General features: G+C 43.5%; 1 protein-coding gene and 2 long non-coding RNA genes across 3 annotated transcripts in view; 2 read left to right on the top strand and 1 right to left on the bottom strand.

The window, feature by feature from the left end:
• Positions 1–2,093: 2,093 nt before the first annotated feature.
• LOC311128857 lies at positions 2,094–3,145 on the top strand. Its single transcript, XR_014613229.1, has 2 exons — positions 2,094–2,763; positions 2,895–3,145. It is a non-coding gene; the product is annotated as an uncharacterized lncRNA (long non-coding RNA).
• LOC311128858 lies at positions 2,934–3,702 on the bottom strand. Its single transcript, XR_014613230.1, has 3 exons — positions 3,660–3,702; positions 3,247–3,549; positions 2,934–3,018 (listed from the first exon to the last, which is right to left on the bottom strand). It is a non-coding gene; the product is annotated as an uncharacterized lncRNA (long non-coding RNA).
• A 9,426-nt stretch (positions 3,703–13,128) lies between these two features.
• LOC311129072 (NEDD8-conjugating enzyme UBE2F-like) overlaps positions 13,129–26,087 on the top strand; it is a 121,260-nt gene continuing 108,301 nt past the window's right edge. Inside the window, exons 1-2 of the mRNA XM_084161341.1 lie at positions 13,129–13,346; positions 17,111–17,247. Of these exons, the coding sequence (XP_084017467.1) occupies positions 17,130–17,247 (118 nt within the window). The 5' untranslated portion in view covers positions 13,129–13,346; positions 17,111–17,129. The remainder of the gene's footprint in view (positions 13,347–17,110; positions 17,248–26,087) is intronic.

The raw sequence follows: 26,087 nt of genomic DNA, 5'->3' as shown, positions 1-26,087 counted from the left end.
AGTACATCAGGAGACGTGGAGGAGGCCGTAGGAGGGCAACAACCCAGCAGCAGGACTGCTACCTCCGCCTTTGTGCAAGGAGGAGCAGGAGGAGCACTGCCAGAGCCCTGCAAAATGACCTCCAGCAGGCCACAAATGTGCATGTGTCTGCTCAAACGGTCAGAAACAGACTCCATGAGGGTGGTATGAGGGCCCGACGTCCACAGGTGGGGGTTGTGCTTACAGCCCAACACCGTGCAGGACATGTGGCATTTGCCAGAGAACACCAAGATTGGCAAATTCGCCACTGGCGCCCTGTGCTCTTCACAGATGAAAGCAGGTTCACACTGAGCACATGTGACAGACGTGACAGAGTCTGGAGACACCGTGGAGAACGTTCTGCTGCCTGCAACATCCTCCAGCATGACTGGTTTGGCGGTGGGTCAGTCATGGTGTGGGGTGGCATTTCTTTGGGGGGCCGCACAGCCCTCCATGTGCTCGCCAGAGGTAGCCTGACTGCCATTAGGTACCGAGATGAGATCCTCAGACCCCTTGTGAGAACATATGGTGGTGCGGTTGGCCCTGGGTTCCTCCTAATGCAAGACAATGCTAGACCTCATGTGGCTGGAGTGTGTCAGCAGTTCCTGCAAGAGGAAGGCATTGATGCTATGGACTGGCCCGCCCATTCCCCAGACCTGAATCCAATTGAGCACATCTGGGACATCATGTCTCGCTCCATCCACCAACGCCACAGACTGTCCAGGAGTTGGCGGATGCTTTAGTCCAGGTCTGGGAGGAGATCCCTCAGGAGACCATCCGCCACCTCATCAGGAGCATGCTCAGGCGTTGTAGGGAGGTCAAACAGGCACGTGGAGGCCACACACACTACTGAGCCTCATTTTGACTTGTTTTAATGACATTTCATCAAAGTTGGATCAGCCTGTAGTGTGGTTTTCCACTTTAATTTTGAGGGTGACTCCAAATCCAGACCTCCCATGGGTTGATAAATTTGATTTCCATTGATAATTTTTGTGTGATTTTGTTGTCAGCACATTCAACTATGTAAAGAAAACAGTATTTAATACGATTATTTCATTCATTCAGATCTAGGATGTGTTATTTTAGTGTTCCTTTTATTTTTTCCAGGCCCGTCTGAAGTTTGCTAGAGTGCATTTGGATGATCCAGAAGAGGATTGGGAGAATGTCATATGGTCAGATGAAACCAAAATAGAAATTTTTGGTAAAAACTCAACTCGTCGTGTTTGGAGGACAAAGAATGCTGAGTTGCATCCAAAGAACACCATACCTACTGTGAAGCATGGGGGTGGAAACATCATGCTTTGGGGCTGTTTTTCTGCAAAGGGACCAGGACGACTGATCTGTGTAAAGGAAAGAATGAATGAATCGTGAGATTTTGAGTGAAAACCTCCTTCCATCAGCAAGGGCATTGAAGATGAAACGTGGCTGGGTCTTTCAGCATGACAATGATCCCAAACACACCGCCCGGGCAACGAAGGAGTGGCTTCGTAAGAAGCATTTCAAGGTCCTGGAGTGGCCTAGCCAGTCTCCAGGGCCCGTATCCTTAAAGATTCTGAGAATCCTCTCAGAGAGCTCCTAACTTAACCTAAAAATTCCTTGCCAGGAGTTTTAGCTTAGAAGTGATTCCAGAACATTTTCAGTGAACTCTGAGCCAGGAATGGATGAAAAATCCTATCTTAGTGAGGAGGTGTGGTTGACCCCGTTGCTAGGTATGAGTCATCATTTCAAAAGCCGTGATTGGTTGATCCTACAAGTTTGATGAAAATGAACTTTTGGTGATAATGAGCAAAGGATGTACCCTCAAATCAATAAACATAATTATACACTCTAATCTTATGCAGACTATAATTGTAAATAATATTTCACATTCAAGAAAATATCTGGAAAATGAATAGTAAGCTGTAGGGGTTATAGCCTAACATTAGAATCTAAAATATGTGAAAACTTAAGCTCATTACACCCTGTTCAAATAATGATTTGTGTCTCATTTGCTCATATTAATATCCTAGCTGGCATATTTTGTACTTTCACTTCCATATGGACCCCATTGAAAACAAGATGGCCTATCTCAAGGGGCTGTCCTTAATGAAGTAGAAATTGCAACGTTACAACTCAGTGTGAACTTAACGAGGGTAACACAGCTCAGCTTTTAACAATGTCTGTGATTGCTGGCTGGTCTATTTATGAAGGCTTGTTAACAAATATCCTACAAACACAGAAAATGGAGAAAAAAAAGGAATCGCAAGCCGAACTGGACTGAGGAGCAAGGTTTGTTGCTGGCCCAGTTGGTGAACGAACATAAAGGTATGTTACGAGGAAAATTTGGCCCAACTGTCACTAGCCAAGGCAAGAGGCGCGCCTGGGACACAATATCCCAAACAATCAATGCCTCTTTTCCACTGGTGGTGCGGACAGGCGACGATTGTGAGAAAAGGTGGTATGTGCTGCAGTCCAAGGCAAAAGATGAGATTGCAGCACACAAGCGGGAATCCTCACTCACAGGTGAGCAAAATACTATGGCCTACCACATAATCTGGCAATTTGCTCCTGCTGGCAAAGTTAATTTACATGCCTAAGTACTGTGTTCATTGACTGTTTCTTTCTAGGGGGTGGACCACCTGCAAAGCGGCTGTCCCAGGTGGCCGACACTGTCTTTCAAGTCCTGGGACACTCTGAGGTCAGTGTCACCGGGCTGCCAACAGGCATTGACACGTCAATGATGCAGGCCCTTGAAATGCAGCAAAGGTAGGACACAGGGTTATTCATATCAACAGTGTTTATTCATTGCAGAAGCCATTTCATGTGTTATCCATGCTCATTGTATTAAATTAATTTAATCAAAACAATAATTAAACTAGGCCTATGTATTTCTGTAGCATGGAGCCATCACAAGAACCGGGCCCATCAAGTTTGCCGCCTGAACCATCTGCAGCTGCTACTCAGGATAGCCCGGCGGATCAAACACCATTCCCATCCGCAGCACCTGCTCCGTCAGCATCCCTGCAGGAGAGAAGATTGCAACTCACAATTGATGTGTTTGAACAACAAAAAAAAGTCCTTTCCCTTCAGGAGGAGTACTACCGCCTTAAAATTGAACACCTAAAAAATAAACCATTTAGAGATTGTGTTCTGTGTCTTGCATTTAACAGTTGCAGGTGATGTGCAGTAAAACTGTGGTAGTTCTTAATACCATCACAAGTTCTCAAATGACATGGGGCTACAGCTTGCCTGAAATGTAAATTTGTGAAGTTTGCCCTGTAAGGCAGTCCACTCTGGGCTCGGTTCCCCTGTGGAATGTGAATATCTTCTTCACCACCATCCTCATCGTTGTCTCCATCCTCATCCTCATCGCCATCCTCCAGAGGTTCTGCAATCTGTCTAACCTTGCAAATATTGTGTAATATTGCACAGGCTATGATGACTTTGCTGACTTTTTCAGGCCTCAGCCGCACCTCTCCGTGGAGAACATGAAAGCGCCTCTTAAGCTGGCCTATGCCACGCTCCACCACCGCTCTTGTTGTCTTGTGGGCCCTACAATAGAATACAGACCTTTAATTATTTGATGGAAATATTGCACTACTTGGATGCTCTAACATATTGCTTGCATTTCATTTCCATGATTTTTGTATTGTTTGGCTTACCTGTTATAGTTTAGTTGGGGCCCTTGGCGTGGCTGGAGGTAAGGTGTAAGGAGCCATGGTTTGCATGGGTAGCCACTGTCCCCTAACAAGTGGCAATTAGCTGGCACATAGCGTCTCTCAAAAAGCTGTCTGATGCCACTCTCGGAGAGCATTCTCGCATCATGTGTGGAGCCTGGCCATTTAGCCACAATGTCCAAAATCTTCCAGGCCGCATTGAACACTATTTGCACATTGATGCTGTGGAAATTCTTCCTGTTAACAAAGACAGCCTCGTCCTCTGATGGCGCAATTATTCTCACATGTGTTCCATCAATTACACCCACAATGCCAGGGAATCCTGCAATAAATGCCCTTTTATGTGTGTGTAAAGTGCGGGCATCAAGCGGGAATGAAACAAATTGTGTCACAATATTAGGTTGTGACAAAGCTGTCAGTGTTTGGGTGATGACTCTGCTGACGGAGGATTGGGACAGACCCAAGTCATCACTGCTGCATTGTTGCATTTTCCCTGTTGCCAAATACCTCAGGGTTGTGATTACTTTCTTCTCCGGTGTAATAGCGTTGTGGCGTCGAGTTGGTGAAGTAATTGCATCTCTAAGGAGATCCACCACAAACATGATTCCTGCACGATCCAATCTGTAGCGTCTCAATAATTCCCTGTCATCCAGTGTTTGCAGGACATCTCTCCTGCCTCCTCTGTTGGCCATTTTGTGCAGCTGCTTAGGGTAACTCCTAAGCCACTAAAAGTCCTCTTCCCTGCTCTTAGCAGATCTCGCCTTAGGAGCCCTTTTAAGCGCTAGGACTCTTGAGGAATAGCTTTTATATTAACTGGGATTTTCGTGTCACTTTTAGGGGAAATTCTAAGAAAACGTCATGCCTCTGAGAATTTTCTTAGAATTTGGCCGCTAGGAGCCACTTTTTGCACAAAAATTCTTTAGAGATACGGGCCCAGATCTCAACCCCATAGAAAATCTTTGGAGGGAGTTGAAAGTCCGTGTTGCCCAGCGACAGCCCCAAAACATCACTGCTCTAGAGGAGATCTGCATGGAGGAATGGGCCAAAATACCAGCAACAGTGTGTGAAAACCTTGTGAAGACTTACAGAAAACGTTTGACCTGTGTCATTGCCAACAAAGAGTATATAACAAAGTATTGAGAAACTTTTGTTTTTGACCAAATACTTATTTTCCACCATAATTTGCAAATAAATTCATAAAAAATCCTACAATGTGATTTTCTGGAGAAAAAAAATCTCATTTTGTCTGTCATAGTTGACGTGTACCTATGATGAAAATTACAGGCCTCTCTCATCTTTTTAAGTGGGAGAACTTGCACAATTGGTGGCTGACTAAATACTTTTTTTCCCCACTGTATTTATTGAGTTCATTTAAAGTATTTTTCGTTATGTATAATTGGACCATCTGGAGAGGATACAAAAGTCTGGGTAAAACATTCATTTCATCAGATTAATTCTACCCATCCATGACAATGGCAGGTCCAGCCACCTATCTAGGTCTTCCTTAACTGCCCTAAGTACAGGTGAAAAGTTGCTGATAGACAGGTTGTGAAGTTTATTCGACATTTTTATAACATAAACAAGACAATTTTGTCCAATTGAATCGGAAGTCATTGAAGTTGTTGTTGTCACTCAAGCTCCGTAGGGCATAGCTTCTGATTTATTAAAATAAAATGTGTAGCCAGAAAAAGAGCTAAACCTCTTAATTAAATCAATAAGGGGGGTTGAATACTTATCTAATAGTGTTTTATTTTCATATTTTTCATATTATTTGTATTTTATTTTTTTACAAACGTTAGAATTTGTCTTCCACTTTGACAATACAGAGTATTTTGTGTAGATTGTTCACCATTTGTTTTAAACAATTAAATCCGTTTTAATCCCACTTTGTAACACTACAAAATGTGGAAAAAGTAAAGGGGTGTGAATAATTTTTTAAGCCACTGTATGCTGGCCTATGGAATCCCTTGGGAAACCCAACTACTGAGCCATTCAATTATGGGATTTATGAATAAATTATCTGGGCTCCCAAAAGGACTGTACTTTATAATATACAGTGCATTCGGAAAGTATTCAGACCCATTTACTTTTTCCACATTTTGTTACATTACAGCCTTATTCTAAAATGGATGAAATTGTTTTTTTCCCCCTCATCAATCTACACACGAAGCAAAAACAGTTTTTTAGACATTTTTGGAAATGTATTACAAATAAAAAACGAAAATATAACATTTACATAAGTACTCAGACCCTTTACTCAGTACTTTGTTGAAGCACCTTTGACAGCAATTACAGCCTTGAGTCTTCTTGGGTATGACGCTACAAGCTTGGCACACCTGTATTTGGGGCGTTTCTCCCATTCTTCTCTGCAGATCCTCTCAAGCTCTCTCAGGTTGGATGGGGGGCATCGCTGCACAGCTATTTTCAGATCTCTCCAGAGATGTTCGATCGGGTTCAAGTCCGTGCTTGAACCCGACTTCCTGGCGCTGACGGAAACATGGATCACCACTGAAAACACCGCTACTCCTACTGCTCTCTCCTCGTCTGACCATGTGTTCTCGCATACCCCGAGAGCATCTGGTCAGAGGGGTGGTGGTACAGGAATCCTCATCTCTCCCAAGTGGACATTCTCAATTTTTCCCCTAACCCATCTGTCTATCTCCTCATTTGAATTCCATGCTGTCACAGTCACTAGCCCATTTAAGCTTAATATCCTTGTCATCTATCGCCCTCCAGGTTCCCTTGGAGAGTTCATCAATGAGCTTGACGCCTTGATAAGTTCCTTCCCTGAGGATGGCTCACCCCTCACAGTTTTGGGGGATTTCAACCTCCCTATGTCCACATTTGACTCATTTCTCTCTGCCTCCTTCTTTCCACTCCTCTCCTCTTTTGACCTCACCCTCTCACCGTCCCCCCCTACTCACAAGGCAGGCAATACGCTTGACCTCATCTTCACTAGATGCTGCTCCTCTACTAATCTCACTGCAACTCCCCTCCAAGTCTCCGACCACTACTTTGTTTCCTTTTCTCTCTCACTCTCCTCCCACACTACTCACTCTGCCCCTACACAGATGGTAATGCGCCGCCGCAACCTTCGCTCTCTCTCTCCCACTACTCTCTCCTCTTCCATCCTATCATCTCTTCCCTCTGCTCAATCCTTCTCCCTCCAATCTCCTGATTCTGCCTCCTCAACCCTCCTCTCCTCCCTTTCTGCATCCTTTGACTCTCTGTGTCCCCTATCCTCACGGCCGGCTCGGTCCTCCCCTCCAGCTCCGTGGCTTGATGACTCATTGCGAGCTCACAGAACAGAGCTCCGGGCAGCGGAGCGGAAATGGAAGAAAACTAAATTCCCTGCCGACCTGGCATCTTTTCACTCCCTCCTCTCTACATTTTCTTCATCTGTTTCTGCTGCTAAGGCCACCTTCTACCACTCTAAATTCCAAGCATCTGCCTCTAACCCTAGGAAGCTCTTTGCCACATTTTCCTCCCTCCTGAATCCTCCCCCCCCCCTCCCCCCCTCCTCTCTCTCTGTGGATGACTTCGTCAACCACTTTGAAAAGAAGGTTGACGACATCCGATCCTTGTTTGTTAAGCCTAATGACACTGCTGGTCCTGCTCACACTGCCCTACCCTATGCTTTGACTTCTTTCTCCCCTCTCTCTCCAGATAAGATCCTGCGACTTGTGACTGCAGGCCGCCCAACAACCTGCCCGCTTGACCCCATCCCCTCCTCCCTTCTCCAGACCATCTCCGGTGACCTTCTCCCCTACCTCACCTCGCTGATCAACTCATCCTTGACCGCTGGCCATGTCCCTTCCGTCTTCAAGAGAGCGAGAGTTACTCCCCTTCTCAAAAAACCAACACTCGACCCCACTGATGTCAACAACTACAGACCAGTATCCCTTCTTTCTTTTCTTTCCAAAACTATTGAGCGTGCCGTCTTTAGCCAACTCTCTTGCTATCTCTCTCAGAATGACCTTCTTGATCCAAACCAATCAGGTTTCAGGACTGGTCATTCAACTGAGACTGCTCTTCTCTGTGTCACAGAGACTCTCCGCACTGCTAAAGCTAACTCTCTCTCCTCTGCTCTTGTCCTTCTAGATCTGTCTGCTGCCTTTGATACTGTGAACCATCAGATCCTCCTCTCCACCCTCTCCGAAATGGGCATCTCCGGCGCGGCTCACTCCTGGATTGCGTCCTACCTGACCGGTCGCTCCTACCAAGTGGCGTGGCGGGAAGCTGTCTCCGCACCACGTGCTCTCACCACTGGTGTCCCCCAGGGATCGGTTTTGGGCCCTCTCCTTTTCTCCCTATACACCAAGTCACTTGGCTCTGTCATATCCTCACATGGCCTTTCCTATCATTGCTACGCTGACGATACACAACTAATCTTCTCCTTTCCCCCTTCTGATCACCAGGTGGCGAATCGCATCTCTGCATGTCTGGCAGACATATCAGTATGGATGACGGATCACCACCTCAAGCTGAACCCTGGCAAGACGGAGCTGCTCTTCCTCCCCGGGAAGGACTGCCCGTTCCATGATCTCGCCATCACGGTAGACAACTCCGCTGTGTCCTCCTCCCAGAGTGCGAAGAGCCTAGGCGTGACCCTGGACAACACCCTGTCGTTCTCCGCCAACATCAAGGCGGTGACCCGCTCCTGCAGGTTCATGCTCTACAACATTCGGAGAGTGCGACCCTGCCTTACACAGGAAGCGGCGCAGGTCCTGGTCCAGGCACTTGTCATCTCCCGTCTGGACTACTGCAACTCGCTGTTGGCTGGGCTCCCTGCCTGTGCCATTAAACCCCTACAACTCATCCAGAATGCCGCAGCCCGTCTGGTGTTCAACCTTCCCAAGTTCTCTCACGTCACCCCCCTCCTCCGCACACTCCACTGGCTTCCAATTGAAGCTCGCATCCGCTACAAGACCATGGTGCTTGCCTTTGGAGCAGTGAGGGGAACGGCACCCCTGTACCTTCAGGCTCTGATCAGTCCCTACACCCAAACGAGGACATTGCGTTCATCCACCTCTGGCCTGCTGGCTCCCCTTCCTCTGCGGAAGCACAGCTCCCCCTCAGCCCAGTCAAAACTGTTCGCTGCTCTGGCACCCCAATGGTGGAACAAGCTCCCTCACGACGCCAGGACAGCGGAGTCACTCACCACCTTCCGGAGACATTTGAAACCCCACCTCTTTAAGGAATACCTGGGATAGGCTAAAGTATTCCTTCTAACCCCCCCCCCCCCAAATTGTAAAGTGGTTATCCCACTGGCTATAGGGTGAACGCACCAATTTGTGAGTCGCTCTGGCTAAGAGCGTCTGCTAAATGACGTTAATGTGCCCTTGAGCAAGGCACTTAACCCTAATTGCTCCTGTAAGTCGCTCTGGTTAAGAGCGTCTGCTAAATGACTAAAATGTAAATGTAAATGTAAATGTGCTCTGGCTTGGCCACTCAAGGATATTCAGAGACTTGTCCGGAACCTTCGCCCCAGTCTGAGGTCCTGAGCGCTCTGGAGCAGGTTTTCATCAAGGATCTCTCTGTACTTTGCTCGATTCATCTTTCCCTCGATCCTGAATAGTCTCCCAGGCCCTGCCGGTGAAAACATCCCCACAGCATGATGCTGCCACCACCATGCTTCACAGTAGGGATGGTGCCAGGTTTCTTCCAGACATGACACTTGACATTCAGGCAAAGAGTTCAAATTGGTTTCATCAGACCAGAGAATCTTGTTTCTCATGGTCTGAGTCCTTTAGGTGCCTTTTGGCAAACTCCAAGCAGGCTGTCATGTGCCTTTTACTGAGGAGTGGCTTCCGTCTGGCCACTCTACCATAAAGGCCTGATTGGAGTGCTGCAGAGATGGTTGTCCTTCTGGAAGGTTCTCCCATCTCCACAGAGGAACTCTGGAGCTCTGTCAGAGTGACCATCGGGTTCTTGGTCACCTCCCTGACCAAGGCCCTTCTCCCCCGATTACTCAGTTTGGCCGGGCGGCCAGCTCTAGGAAGAGTCTTGGTGGTTCCAAACTTCTACCATTTAAGAATGATGTGTTCTTGGGGACCTTCAATGCTGCAGAAATGTTTTGGTACCCTTCCCCAGATCTGTGCCTCAACATAATCCTGTCTCTGAGCTCTACGGACAATTTCTTTGACCTCATGGCTTGGTTTTCGCTCTGACATGCACTGTCCACTGCAGGACCTTATACAGACAGGTGTGTGCCTTTCCAAATCATGTCCAATCAATTTAATTGACCACAGGTGGACTCCAATCAAGTTGTAGAAACATCTCAAGGATGATCAATGGAAACAGGATGCACCTGAGCTCAATTTTGAGTCTCATAGCAAAGGGTCTGAATACTTATGTAAATAAGGTATTTCTGTTTTTTATTTTATATACATTTCTAAACATTTCTAAAAACCTGTTTTTCGCTTTGTCATTATGGGGTATTGTGTGTACATTTATGAGGAAAACATTAATTTAATCCATTTTAGAATAAGGCTGTAACATAACAAAATGTGGAAAAGGGGAAGGGGTCTGAATACACTGTATAAACAACTTTTGGAATGATCATATTCTGAGCTAGCCATTTAAAAAGTATGGTGAACCGATATAATTGAATCTGAACAACCCTCTGGTTGGAACAGAATATGGAAAAATATGACCTTGGCATTCCATAATCCGAACCAACAACTGATACATTTAGAATTTGTTCACAGACTGTATTTAACACCAAGGAAATGTTTCACAGTGAAATTGGCCCCAACTCCCAACTGTTCACTGTGTCCCCTAAATCAGGTAGGCACATTCCTCCATATGGGGCAAAGTTACGAAATTCATTTAGAAGTGCATGAATGTACAGTGGGGAGAACAAGTATTTGATACCCTGCCGATTTTGCAGGTTTTCCTACTTACAAAGCATGTAGAGGTCTGTAATTTTTATCATAGGTACATATTGCCCAGTGACAGCCCCGAAACCTGAAGGATCTGGAGAAGGTCTGTATGGAGTAGTGGGCCAAAATCCCTGCTGCAGTGTGTGCAAACCTGGTCAAGACCTACAGGAAACGCATGATCTCTGTAATTGCAAACAAAGGTTTCTGTACCAAATATTAAGTTCTGCTTTTCTGATGTATCAAATACTCATGTCATGCAATAAAATGCAAATTAATTACTTAAAAATCATACAATGTGATTTTCTGGATTTTTGTTTTAGATTCCGTCTCTCACAGTTGAAGTGTACCTATGATAAAAATTACAGACCTCTACATGCTTTGTAAGTAGGAAAACCTGCACAATCGGCAGTCTATCAAATACTTGTTCTCCCCACTGTAAGTATTCAATGCTTTGCATCTATACTGAAAAAATATATAAACGCAAAATGCAACAATTTCAAAGATTTTACTGAGTTACAGTTCATATAAGGAAATCAGTCAATTGAAATAAATTCATTAGGCCCTAATCTATGGATTTCACATGACTGGGAATACAGATATGCATCTGTTGGTCACAGATACCAAAAACCAAAAAGTAAGGTATCTGTCACAATGGGCCTCAGGATCTCGTCACGGTATTTCTGTTCATTCAAATTGCCATCAATAAAATGCAATTGTGTTCGTTGTCCGTAGCTTATGCCTGCCTGCCCATACCATAACCCCACCACCACCATAGGGCATTGTTCAAAATGCTGACATCAGCAAACCGCTCGCCCACACTACACCATACACATAGTCTGCAGTTGAGAGGCCAGTTGGATGTACTGCCAAATTCTCTAAAATGACATTGGAGGCGGCTTATGGTAGAGAAATTAACATTACATTATCTGGCAACAGCTCTGGTGGACATTCCTGCAGTCAGCATTCCAATTGCACGTTCCTTCAAAACTTGAGGCATCTGTGGCATTGTGTTGTGTGACAAAACTGCACATTTTAGAGTGGCCTTTTATTTTCCCCAGCACAAGGTGCAGCTGTGTAATGATCATGCTGTTTAATCAGCTTCTTGATATGCCACACCTGTCAGGTGGATGGATTATCTTGGCAAAGGAGAAATGCTCACTAACAGGGATGTAAACAAATGTGTGCACAAAATGTGAGAGAAATACGTTTTTGTGCGTATGGAAAATGTCTGGGATCTTTTATTTTAGCTCTTGAAACATGGGACCAACACTTAACATGTTGCGTTTATATTTTTGTTCAGTGTACTGTGTTACTTAACGAGGATAGCTCCTTGAATCTCTCAATCAGAGACGATTACTGCAGGCAGGCTGTGGCAGGCTGGAGACATTGGCTGGGGTTTGGGGAATGCCCACTTATTATTTTTTTCGTTTCCTGTTTATATTGAATTTATTATCACTTAAACTCTGTATGTATTTCTTACTGTTTTTTTTTTCCTTGTTCTTTTTTTTGTGGCAGCCTACGGGAACATGTTTTATAAAAGTATAATTTGAAATGGACAATATGTTAATTTTATTTTTACATTAGATTTCTGTATGGAAATATAAATGAACATAAATGCCAATATCAATATCAGCTCAAGCAATTCCATTACCATAGCCATCTTGAACAAGCTGGTCTACCAGCTCAACCATGTTTCCACCAGCTTGACCAAGCTGGTATGGTATGACTAGCTCAACCAGCTTGACCAAACTGGTATGGTCTGACTAGCTCAACCAGCTTGACCAAACTGGTCTAGGGCCAAGGCCTACCATCTTATCAGCCTAGGCAGACAGGTTGCCTCCCACATTAGATGGGATTTCCGAGACTATGTCAAATAGATTGATACCTAAGAAGTTAAAGTCTAAACTGTTGATAAAATATTGAACTCATTGAATAACCCATTCATAAATGGCAAAACAATATAAATAAATCATAAGCAATAAGGTTTTGAAGTGTCTCTCCTATATCTAGGAGATATAAGAAAGTTATTTTTTGGACACATATTTAACCCCTTATTTTTGTTTGCACAAAACGACCTTCGTTTGTATGGGTTACCTTCAGATGAGTCATGTGACACTTGTGGGGGTCGTAGTGCAAAACACCATCGTGTTCGGATCCAAGGTTTTGGGGTGTTTGCCGGTGGACCACGTTCCCTCGATTTTCAATCGTTCACATTTTATGTGAATGACTTTTTGGATACTGTTTTATGCATGTGGTTGTCAATGTGACTGCAAACTGTAACTGGAAACCATACTACTATGGAGATGTATCCTGTCCTGAAAATTACACAACATAATGATATGTTTTTAGGATAATCATAGTGGTTTTGACAATGTTGTATTAATTCTTATCCAGTCCATCGTGAGACAAAGCAATAAACATGCTGGTATCTTTCCAACATTTAATCAAAAACAAGAAATACTGTTCATGAGTGATTTCAGCATCTTGTTACGAAATAATGTGCTGTTTATTTTACTAAACTGCTTTGCCTATTTTATTTGCTGTGTCTAGCGGAACAAATGTTCTCATTTGATATTTGCCCGGACAACAATAACGAACGGAACAATCTGTGCACCGGGAGTGAAGTTATACAGCTGATTGTCAGCTTGTTTACATTTCATTACATATTTGTAAGGTTATTTGGCTACCGAAGTTCAGTTTTCAATCTGTTGCTGCAGTTGCAGGCAGAGCCTTACTTCCGAGTGTCGTTGATTATGGTGTAGACGGAGCGCTTTCTCTGAGACAGCAGGTAAAGCGCAGCAACGGGGCAGACATTAGCTAGCATGCTAGCCAAGTGACATTTCATTCGATATTTATTTATAAATGTCTCTGATAGAAACGTGTTACCCTTTTATGTATTTTTATGAATTTCTCCAGTTGTCATCCCAGTCTAACCTTGTAACATTAAACGTTTGTGCATATTTCTGTAACGTCGGCTAGTTAGTTAGCTGGTAGCTAACTTTCTTCTTACCTAGCTAGGTAGCGGTAGCTAGCTAACACCATCACCAAAGATGTTGTTCTATCTGTGACTGTGCCATAACTAGTCTGCTATATGTGGTTGAGCTTTGGCTAACTTGTTATTTGATAGAATATATCACGCTTAACAGCTGGTTAACTTGATTGCTATACTGATTAGTTAGCTAAGTATTCATCTGTCTAGGTACTTAACTAGTTAACTATTTAGCTTAAAATGTTAGCTAGCTTGCTATGTCATTGCTTTTGTAGTTTATTAGCTAGCCATACAACACAGGAAAACATTTATGTGGAGCTAGTTAGCTAAACATATTCCCACACTGATGTCACATAGGTAGCTAACCTCATATCGTTATCCTAACTAGTTACACTTAGCTATCAGTATTTTCTAGATATGAACTAGCTAACCAGATTTCTTGCTGGCCACACCCTAGCAACGTCCTAACTGAACTTAAATTATTTTTTATTTGTCATTGAAGTGGAAAATGAGAAAGCTGTCTAAAGCAGCATAATCCTGGCAGTGCTTATTATGGGAAAACAAATCTCAGTTTGTCTGACTTCCTGCATTGGTGCAATGCAGCTCTGCCCTTTGCCTGGAAACCCGACGTTAAATTGCATAGAATTCTATGTCTGGCAGAAATTATGGTTTGAATCAGGAAAGTTTCCTCTCACGACCTCTACAAGCCAGAATGTTGAATATAATTCATTTTTAACTTACTTTACTGGTTTTAGTGGTAGGAATGTGAGACAATATAGGAAAGTATTATAATTATATCAACTTTTCAAAGCGCTGGTTGTGCATTCAGACATCTATCACCTGAAGCATGCACACAATATAAAAATACATGCACGAGACCGCATGCATACCTGCTGAGCTCGTGCACATCTTTACATGGTTCTGCGCATGCTTCAGGTGAAAGCACTGTCAGCGCTTTGAAAAGTTGATGTCAAATATTATTTTATTCAACATTCTGGATTGTAGAGGTCGTGGGAGGAAACTTTCCTGATTTAAAAGCTCATTTTTGCCCAACATACAATTCAACGTCGGGTTTCCAGGCAAAGGCATCATGTGCTGTGGGAAATGAACAACCTGCCAATCCAAGCTGTTGAATTATTTACATTGTCAGTCTGTAAACATGGCTAGGACAATCGGCTTCTTCTAAGTAAGGCCTGAATGCATGCAGGCTCTGTGCAGGCTGCACTATGTGAGCTGAGCCTGTCCTGTATTGCTGGCTGGCAGGCAGGCAGTGACAACTGAAACAGGTGGGGGTCGGACTGGGCACACATTTCATGGAAACACTGATATCTGATACCCAGGCCACCCTCTCTCACTCACTTCTCTGAACACAAGCGCTCACTCCACACTTTCCCTCACAGGCAGCCTAGGGCGGCAAGATTTTGGGGTTGATATTCTGGTGTAGGTGCAGACATCCTATTACTTTCAGAACAAGGAAGATGATTTGATGGATTGAAAGAACTTTATCATAGTCTGGTATCAATTTGGCCTACTTGTGAACTTCAAGAACAGGCTTGACTGTAGTCCTCACTGTTATTACTGCAGCATGAATGCATGCAGAGTCGCAGACACATTCGATTCCTTTGTATGAAACTGAGTAGGCTACTCAGTCAGTGATTCTTCAAGCCAAGCTGAACTATTTAAATTATTCTGGCTGGGTAGGTAGCAGTTCTAGCCACTAGCCAGGTATGACAGCCTAGCCCCCTCAAACTCAACTCTGGACTTCGAAGCCAGTTCAACTGCATTTTTTCATTGTTCACCTCTAATCAGGGACTGCTTTAGACCTGGGAAAGCAGGTGTGTGCAATTAATTATTAGGTAGAACAGAAAACCAGCAGGCTCCGGACCTCGCAGGGTAGTAGTTGAGTACCCCTGACCTAGCCACTAGCCAGCTATCACAGCCGCTTGCAGCTCACAGCTGAACTGAGAAAAGAACCCCATCGGGATGGCCACATCGCCCAGCCAGTCTCACAGCGGGTGAATGACTCATACAGAAGGCTGATCTGACTCAACTACTGTGTATTGTTGTGCTTCTGCTCCTCTCCTGGCAGTTTGTCCTCTGCTGCCAAGCTGGCCCTGGATAGTGTTGCGTTGACTGAGGAATTGAGTTGAAACCTGCATGATGCCAACCATCTGCTCATGTTGAGACTAAGCTGACCACTGGGAACACTTAGTAAACAAGCTTATTAAAGGAAAAACTGTCTAAAGACTGCCTATAGCCCTGTGCACGATCTCTGTGTCAGCATAATTGGAATTAGAACATCTAATCAGTCCGCCTAATTGGAGTTAGAGCACCTAATCACGTCAGCTACTTTATTATTTCTCCTTAATTAGCCTGGCTGTAATTAGTCTACTCATCCTGATGATCAAAGGTGGGAACAGCTGGGAAGTGAATACTTCTCCCCCTTACAGTTTTAAGCAGTCATGTCATAGTATTTGTCTGTGTGGGACTAACTTGAATTAGGCTAGGACACGCTCTATTCTGGGTCCATTAGGGCTGACTTGTAAAATGGTTACTGTTGGGACATGGTCTGAAAACGACAACACCTAGCCTCTATGCCTTTCCCCCAGCCTGGTCCCTGCCCAAGCCACTGACACATTGTTTACACCTAGCCTATCCAACTGCGCACCTAAAGGGAATGCCAGGGGGAATAGGCTAGCTAGAATTGGTCTCTCCCCTGTGGTGGTAGATTATCATTTAACCTAGGCAAGTGATTGAGCAGGACAGAGAAGTTCAGCCCATTAAAACACACAGAGGAGATGTCAGACATGGGCTTTGTATTTTTAAAGTAATGCTTTAATTAAGTCTGACTTATATGACTAAACACTATAAAACTGTCTAAAAACTCTATTTAGGTAACTAATAATGCACTGAAGAAAGGTAACTAGAAAAATTAGTCAGATTTTGTAGTCTAGCATGACCGTCTTAACATCCAGTAACTGCCAAGATAAGTGATTTTGGATTCATTCCATTAGTTGTGCCAGTCTATCAAACATGTTTCACATCATGTAGTTCCTATTGACAGCAAAGGTTGCAGTTGCATGAAGGAGTCACCAGGTAATGTGGTTGAGGAGCCATTGCTGTTCTCAGCAACTTTGACGCTGCAGTGACTTTTGGGATAATGAGGCTTGTCCTGGAGAGACCGGTGTCCTACTTCCACTGAGGGGACAAGTGGGCATTTAATGGTGTACTTGTCACTAACACATTCAGCCACACTCTGGCGGCCAAAGTGGTTGTTGAGTGGCAGTATGCCTGTACGTGCTCTGGCAGGGCTTTACTTCGTCTAATGAACTTGTGAACCTTAAGCAAAGGAGAGTGTTTTCAGAGATTTGAGTGCTTAGTTATTTCCTTATTTCTCAGGGATTTGAGTGCTTAGGTATTTCTTTATTTGTTTCATGTTGTTGTTATAGCCTACTGCTATTATTAATTGGTCATGTTGTATTGTAATATCACTACATCCTGGCTCTTGTGCATGTGTCACAGTCACTGATCAACTGCTCTGTCATGTCATTGTGTGTTTTCAGGAGAGAGCGCGGGGCAGCCATGCTGACATTGGCCAATAAGCTGAAGAGGGACGAGGGGGTGAAGTCTGGCCGACCTCCTGGGGGCCCCTCCGACTCCTCTCACAGGGTCTCTATCAGGGACCGGCTGCTCATCAAAGGTACAATACACACGACGTCCTCTACATGTATATATCGATCTCCTCCAGTAACTCGTTTCACACTAGCATCCGGGTGGACCTTGCTGTGCTTCTTTGTAATGCCAGTTTTTCCTTTCCATTAATTTAGCAGAGGTGGGTCGTCGCTGCTAAATCGTCGTCCGCAGTCACAAAAATATGACCCCCCCCCAAAAAAAAAAAAACGGTTATTTTTGATTATTTGGGATGGTAAAACATTTTCAATATAAACTTGAACAACTAAAACCAGAAATGAAGTATGTAGAAAAGATAATGGAGCTATATATTTTAAAATAAGATCATCTTAAATAAGAACTAACAATCACCAAAATAGAAACTAGACAGTTGGGAGGAAAAATTCAAACATGTCATGGTATAGGTTTTGTTATAATGTTTGAGTTACTCAGATAGCATAAGAACAAAGCATAAGTCATGGCAAAATGTGTAGACTATAGAATATTATACAATAAAAGGATGTCCAACATCTCTTCATTTTAGTTAGAAAAGTTGGTAACACTTTAATTAACATCCAGTGTAATAACATATTATGACAGTCATAACCATGTCATATGTCATAACAGCTTACATAACTTGTCATAACCTGTCATAATATGGTCATAACACTGTCATGACCCATATATTTTAGGGCTGACCCCATTTAGTTGACTGGTTGATTGTTTGGTCGATAGGCTGTTGGTCGACCAAGATTTCTTTAGTCGAGCGGTAGCAGGAAATAAATGAATAATCATGTTTAGCAAAACACCTGTCTGATTCGCGCCTGTCTGAGTGGACTGATCCATTGTGGAGGCTGTGGGGATGGCACAGTCCACCAGTCTAAGACATTTACTACTGAAATTGTATATGGTTATATTATGTAAGAACAATGGTGCAACACAAATAAAAATATAATTTTATAACAAATGCGCTTTCTCCCGCGTTGGATAGCAGTCGCTGTCTGCGGTTCTGAAACACATCAGTGCGCTGTTGAATTGGCGCCTTTTCCTAGACCATGTTGCTATGTGCATAATGGCAAAGTTAACCAACATATTGGTGTTGAGAACAATGCGGCGGAAGCAACAGCGGAGTTAAAAGACGAGAAAACAGCCCTTGCCTTAATTTAAGAAAATTAAGGAGAGAGGAAACCCCAACTTAATTAGGTCTATAATCAATAGCCTAACTGTTAAATGGGCCTGGCTTTATAAATCATCCATATATACACTACATGACCAAAAGTATGTGGACTAACTCGTCAAACATCTCATTCCAAAATCATGGGCATGAATATGGAGTTGGTCCTCCCTTTGTTACTATAACAGCCTTCACTCTTCTGGGAAGGCTTTCCACTAAATGTTGGAACATTGCTGCAGGGGACTTGCTTCCATTCAGCCACAAGAGCATTAGTGAGGTCGGCCACTGATGTTGGGCGATTAGGCCTGGCTCGCAGTCCAATTCATCCCCAAAGGTGTTCGATGGGGTCAAGTTCTTCCACACCGATCTCGACAAACCATTTCTGTATGGACCTCGCTTTGTGCACGGGGGCATTGTCACGCTGAAACAGGAAAGGGCCTTCCCCAAACTGTTGCCACAAAGTTGGAAGCACTGAATCGCCTAGAATGTCATTGTATGCTGTAACGTTAAGATTTCCCTTCACTGGAATTAAGGGGCCTAGCCCGAACCATGAAAAACAGCCCCAGACCATTATTCCTCCTCCACCAAACTTTACAGTTGACACTATGCAGGCAGTGTTCTCTGGGTATCCACCAAACCCAGATTTGTCCGTGCTGGAAAATGATGGTGGCCACACAAAATATTGACACTTTGGGCCCAATTTTGACATTTTCACTTAGGGGTGTACTCACTTTTGTTGCCAGCGGTTTAGACATTAATGGCTGTGTGTTGAGTTATTTTGAGGGGACAGCAAATTTACACTGTTATACAAGCTGTACACTCACTACTTTACATTGTAGCAAAGTGTCATTTCTTCAGTGTTGTCACATGAAAAGATATACTCAAATATTTACAAAAATGTGAGGGGTGTACTCACTTTTGTGAGATACTGTATATAGTGTATCTACAAAAATAAGACATCCTGCTTCTGTTGCCTGTTTGAGTGTTTGTTTAAAAGCCTACTCATTCGAGGCGCATCATGCCTCATGCAACTATAACATGTCGGATAAACAATTTCACAAATTATTTTTTAACATTTAGACCAATCGATTGGTCGAAAGAATAATCATATAAAAAGAAAGAACAGACTACTCTTGGTCGACCACCTGTGGTGACATGTATCGCCGCCTTTTATGGCTGGTTTTGACACCTACACGTCATAACGCCTCTCCCCTATTTGACCTAGATATTGTGTGGATGTCTTTATGTAGGCTATGTGTGCCGTTTTAAAATGTATGTAGTTCTGTCCTCGAGCTGTTCTTGTCTATTAATGTTCTTCATTGTCATGTTTCATGTTCTGTGTGGACCCCAGCAAGAGTAGCTGCTGCTTTCGCAACAGCTAATGGGGATCCTAATAAAATACCCCAAATAAGTGTCAAAACCCACATTTATTAGAATTTGTTTTTTTTCTCTGCCAAGACGTTTCCTTTAGTTTGAAAGCTTGTTTCTTAAATCATTTTGTTGTTGTAATGAATTCTTTAGTCATGTTTTTTTCATCATCTTTTAAATAACTTGTAGAAAATACACTTTATGACTCTTGTCATGAAGCATTATGACCATACTGTGTCACTTTACTTGGACTAAGAAAATACACTTTATGACACTGCAAAGAAGCATTATGAGCATCATAATCATGTAAGCCAGATAGGCCTGTCACGTACATGCCCTTACGTCAGTCATCGATCAAAAAGAGGGTGTCTTGTCCTGCTCCTGAAATCTGCTCCTGCATTCATCCCAGTCATCAGCAACAGAGCATTAGGGTAGGTGCATGTCTGACATCAATGTGTGCGCAATTACAATGATAATTTAATATGGTCAAAAAAAATAAAAAACACATAACATAAAAATACTGTTGACACATAGGCTATTGTGTAATGGAATGTTTTTCCTTGTGTAGTAGGTTTTGTGGGTTTTGACACTCTTATGTAGGTGTCATAACCAGCCATATAATAATGCAATATATGTCACAGCAGGTCTAAATATGTAATGACAGTGTTATGACCATGTTATGACAAGTTATATCAACTGTTATGACATGTTATGACCGTGTTATGACGCTGGGTGTCAAGTAAAGTGTTACCGAAAAGTTTCCCTTTTCTAATGTCCAGGAAAGCACATTGATAGTGAGTGCTGTGTGTTGAAGAATAGGCCCAGTCTAGGCCTATATAATATACAGCTGCGGAAAAAATTAAGAGACCACTGCAAAATTATCAGTTACTCTGGTTTTACTATTTATATGTACAGTGAGGGGAAAAAAGTATTTGATCCCCTACTGATTTTGTAAGTTTGCCCACTGACAAAGAAATGATCAGTCTATAATTTTAATGGTAGGTTTATTTGAACAGTGAGAGACAGAATAGCAACAAAAAAATCCTGAAAAATGCATGTAAAAAATGTTATAAATTGATTTGCATTTTAATGAGGGAAATAAGTATTTGACCCCCCCTCAATCAGAAAGATTTCTGGCTCCCAGGTGTCTTTTATATAGGCAACGAGCTGAGATTAGGAGCACACTCTTAAAGGGAGTGCTCCTAATCTCAGCTTGTTACCTGTATAAAAAACACCTGTCCACAGAAGCAATCAATCAATCAGATTCCAAACTCTCCACCATGGCCAGGACCAAAGAGCTCTCCAAGGATGTCAGGGACAAGATTGTAGACCTACACAAGGCTGGAATGGGCTACAAGACCATCACCAAGCAGCTTGGTGAGAAGGTGACAACAGTTGGTGCGATTATTCGCAAATGGAAGAAACACAAAATAACTTTCAATCTCTCTCGGCCTGGGGCTCCATACAAGTTCTCACCTCGTGGAGTTGCAATAATCATGAGAACGGTGAGGAATCAGCCCAGAACTACACGGGAGGGTCTTGTCAATGATCTCAAGGCAGCTGGGACCATAGTCACCAAGAAAACAATTGGTAACACACTACGCCGTGAAGGACTGAAATCCTGCAGCGCCCGCAAGGTCCCCCTGCTCAAGAAAGCACAAATACAGGGCCGTCTGAAGTTTGCCAATGAACATCTGAATGATTCAGAGGAGAACTGGGTGAAAGTGTTGTGGTCAGATGAGACCAAAATCAAGCTCTTTGGCATCAACTCAACTCGCCGTGTTTGGAGGAGGAGGAATGCTGCCTATGACCCCAAGAACACCATCCCCACCGTCAAACATGGAGGTGGAAACATGCTTTGGGGGTGTTTTTCTGCTAAGAGGACAGGACAACTTCACCGCATCAAAGGGACGATGGACGGGGCCATGTACCGTAAAATCTTGGGTGAGAACCTCCTTCCCTCAGCCAGGGCATTGAAAATGGGTCATGGATGGGTATTCCAGCATGACAATGACCCAAAACACACGGCCAAGGCAACAAAGGAGTGGCTCAAGAATAAGCACATTAAGGTCCTGGAGTGGCCTAGCCAGTCTCCAGACCTTAATCCCATAGAAAATATGTGGAGGGAGCTGAAGGTTCGAGTTGCCAAACGTCAGCCTCGAAACCTTAATGACTTGGAGAAGATCTGCAAAGAGGAGTGGAACAAAATCCCTCCTGAGATGTGTGCAAACCTGGTGGCCAGCTACAAGAAACGTCTGACCTCTGATTGCCAACAAGGGTTTTGCCACCAAGTACTAAGTCATGTTTTGCAGAGGGGTCAAATACTTATTTCCCTCATTAAAATGCAAATCAATTTATAAAATTTTTGACATGCGTTTTTCTGGATTTTGTTGTTGTCATTCTATCTCTCACTGTTCAAATGAACCTACCATTACAATTATAGACTGATCATGTCTTTGTCAGTGGGCAAACATACAAAATCAGCAGAGGATCAAATACTTTTTTCCCTCACTGTATGTGTTTGGGTAAAAATACATTTTTTGTTTTATTCTATAATCTACTGACAACATTTCTCCCAAATCCCAAATAAAAATATTGTCATTCAGAGCATTCATTTGCAGAAAATGACAACTGGTCAAAATAACAAAAAATATGCAGTGTTGTCAGACCTAGAATAATGCAAAGAAAATAAGTTCATGTTCATTTTTAAACAACACAATAGTAATGTTTTAACTTAGGAAGAGTTCAGAAATCAATATTTGGTGGAATAACCCTGATTTTCAATCACAGCTTTCATGGGTCTTGGCATACTCTCCACCAGACTTTCACATTGATGTTGGGTGACTTTATGCCACTCCTGGCGCAAAAACTCAAGCAGCTCGGCTTTGTTTGATGGCTTGTGACCATCAATCTTCCTCTTGATCACATTACATACGTTTTCAATGGGGTTCAGGTCTGGAGATTGGGCTGGCCATGACCGGGTCTTGATCTGGTGGTCCTCCATCCACACCTTGATTGACCTGGCTGTGTGGCATGGTGCATTGTATTGCTGGGAAAACCAATCCTCAGAGTTAAGGAACAATGTCAGAGAAAAAGGAAGCAAGTTTTCTTCCAGGACAACCTTGTACGTGGCTTGATTCATGCGTCCTTCACAAAGACAAATCTGCCCGATTCCAGCCTTGCTGAAGCACCCCCAGATCATCACCGATCCTCCACCAAATTTCACAGTGGGTGCGAGACACTGTGGCTTGTAGGCCTCTCCAGGTCTCCGTCTAACCATTAGACGACCAGGTGTTGGGAAAAGCTGAAAATTGGACTCATCAGAGAAGATTACCTTACTCCAGTCCTCTACGGTCCATTCCTTATGGTCTTTTGCAAACCTCAGCCTGGCTCTTCTTTGCTTCTCATTGATGAAGGGCTTTTTTCTAGCTTTGCGTAACTTCAGCCCTGCCCCTAGGAGCCTGTTTCGAACTGTCCTTGCCGTGCACTTCACCCCAGCTGCCGTTTGCCATTCTTTTTGTAGGTCACTTGATGTCATCCTACGGTGGTTGAGTGACATTCGAATGAGTTGGCGGTCATCCCGGTCAGTAGAGTTGTTTTCGCCCTCTGCCGGTCTGTAGCTTTGTTGTCTCCAATGTCTGCTGCTTGACCTTGTTCTTATGAACTGCCGTCTTTGAAATTTTAAGGATGGAAGCAACCTGACACTCACTGTATCCCTCTGCCAGTAAAGCCAGAATTGAACCCTTATTTTCCTCACTCAAAATGTTCCTTTTCAACTCTTTTGGCATGGTCAATAGTTATTTTTTGATTAATATTACTTTTGAGGTACTATTAGCACTGTTTTTGCCATCCAGCTGGTCCTATTGCAAGAGGATAGTGATGACCACAGCAGTGGTTTTTATACTTTTCCTCGTTAAATAAGATTTGGTTCATGTGATCACCTAATCAGTACCTAATTCAGTAGAATGAGGTGTGCCTGTTTAGGAATTCAACAGACACTGGAATGGAATGGCTGTCATACATGTAGAGATGCTGATTTTAAGAAACATTTAATTTTTCCATAGCTGTATATTTTTTAATTTTTTAATTTTTTTTTAATTTCACCTTTATTTAACCAGGTAAGCCAGTTGAGAACAGGTTCTCATTTACAACTGCGACCTGGCCAAGATAAAGCAAAGCAGTGCAATAAAAACAACACAGAGTTACATATGGGGTAAAAAACATAAAGTCAAAAATACAACAGAAAATATATATACAGTGTGTGCAAATGTAGCAAGTTATGGAGGTAAGGCAATAAATAGGCTATAGTGCAGAATAATTACAATAGTATTAACACTGGAATGCTAGATGTGCAAGAGATTATGTGCAAATAGAGATACTGGGATGCAAAAGAGCAAAATAAATAACAATATAGGGATGAGGTAGTTGGGTGGGCTAATTTCAGATGGGCTGTGTACAGGTGCAGTGATCGGTAAGGTGCTCTGACAACTGATGCTTAAAGTTATTGAGGGAGATAAGAGTCTCCAGCTTCAGAGATTTTTGCAATTCGTTCCAGTCATTGGCAGCAGAGAACTGGAAGGAATGGCGGCCAAAGGAGGTGTTGGCTTTGGGAATGACCAGTGAGATATACCTGCTGGAGCGCAGACTACGGGTGGGTGCTGCTATGGTGACCAATGAGCTAAGATAAGGCGGGGATTTGCCTAGCAGTGATTTATAGATGGCCTGGAGCCAGTGGGTTTGACGACGAACATGTAGTGAGGACCAGCCAACAAGAGCGTACAGGTCACAGTGGTGGGTAGTGTATGGGGCTTTGGAGACAAAACGGATGGCACTGTGATAGACTACATCCAATTTGCTGAGTAGAGTGTTGGAGGCTATTTTGTAAATGACATCGCCGAAGTCAAGGATCGGTAGGATAGTCAGTTTTACGAGGGCATGTTTGGCAGCATGAGTGAAGGAGGCTTTGTTCTGAAATAGGAAGCCGATTCTAGATTTAACTTTGGATTGGAGATTCTTTATGTGAGTCTGGAAGTTGAGTTTACAGTCTAACCAGACACCTAGGTATTTGTAGTTGTCCACATACTCTAGGTCAGACCCGTCGAGAGTGGTGATTCTAGTCGGGTGGGCGGGTGCCAGCAGCGTTCGATTGAAAAGCATGCATTTAGTTTTACTAGTGTTTAAGAGCAGTTGGAGGCTACTGAAGGATTGTTGTATGGCATTGAAGCTCGTTTGGAGGTTTGTTAACACAGTGTCCAATGAAGGGCCAGATGTATACAAAATGGTGTCGTCTGCGTAGAGGTGGATCTGAGAGTCACCAGCAGCAAGAGCGACATCATTGATATACACGGAGAAAAGTGTCGGCCCAAGAATTGAACCCTGTGGCACCCCCATAGAGACTGCCATAGGTCCAGACAACAGGCCCTCCGATTTGACACACTGAACTCTATCTGAGAAGTAGTTGGTGAACCAGGCGAGGCAGTCATTTGAGAAACCAAGGCTATTTAGTCTGCCAATAAGAATGCGGTGGTTGACAGAGTCGAAAGCCTTGGCCAGGTCGATGAAGACGGCTGCACAGTACTGTCTATTATCAATCGCGGTTATAATATCGTTTAGGACCTTGAGCATGGCTGAAGTGCACCCGTGACCAGCTCGGAAACCGGATTGCATAGCGGAGAAGGTACGGTGGTATTCGAAATGGTCGGTGATCTGTTTGTTAACTTGGCTTTCAAATACTTTCGAAAGGCAGGGCAGGATGGATATAGGTCTGTAGCAGTTTGGATCTAGAGTGTCACCCCCTTTGAAGAGGGGGATGACCGCGGCAGCTTTCCAATCTCTGGGGATCTCAGACGTTATGAAAGAGAGGTTGAACAGACTAGTAATAGGGGTTGCGACAACTTCGGCGGCTAGTTTTAGAAAGAAAGGGTCCAGATTGTCTAGCCCAGCTGATTTGTAGGGGTCCAGATTTTGCAATTTAGCAGATGTTTTTATCCCAATATCTCTGACAATGTATTGTGTGTGGACAGAATCCTACAGGGTATGGATGAACTTTAAGAGACGTATGAAAGGAGCTCCAGTAGTACGCAGCTAAACTAAAGATGGAGGTCAGTGTAGACTGTTCTGAAGACAGTCCAGGCTGGGTGATATTGGGGAACAGCCAATAGGCATAAAGGGAATATAGGCCAGTCTGGTTTCACTGTCTGTCTGGGTTGTCTAATCTGCCTTTGGTTTTAGTATTAATGCGGCCCATGGAACTGTCTGTCTGGGTTGTCTAATCTGCCTTTGGTTTTAGTATTAATGGAACTGTCTGTCTGGGTGGGTTTAGTCCCCCT

The sequence above is a fragment of the Coregonus lavaretus genome (genome assembly GCF_964263955.1).
Source record: "Coregonus lavaretus genome assembly, chromosome: 5".
NCBI classification, from domain to species: Eukaryota; Metazoa; Chordata; class Actinopteri; order Salmoniformes; family Salmonidae; genus Coregonus; species Coregonus lavaretus.
The sequence above is the reverse complement of the archived record's forward strand: the minus strand, read 5'-3'. Positions and strand labels throughout refer to the sequence as shown.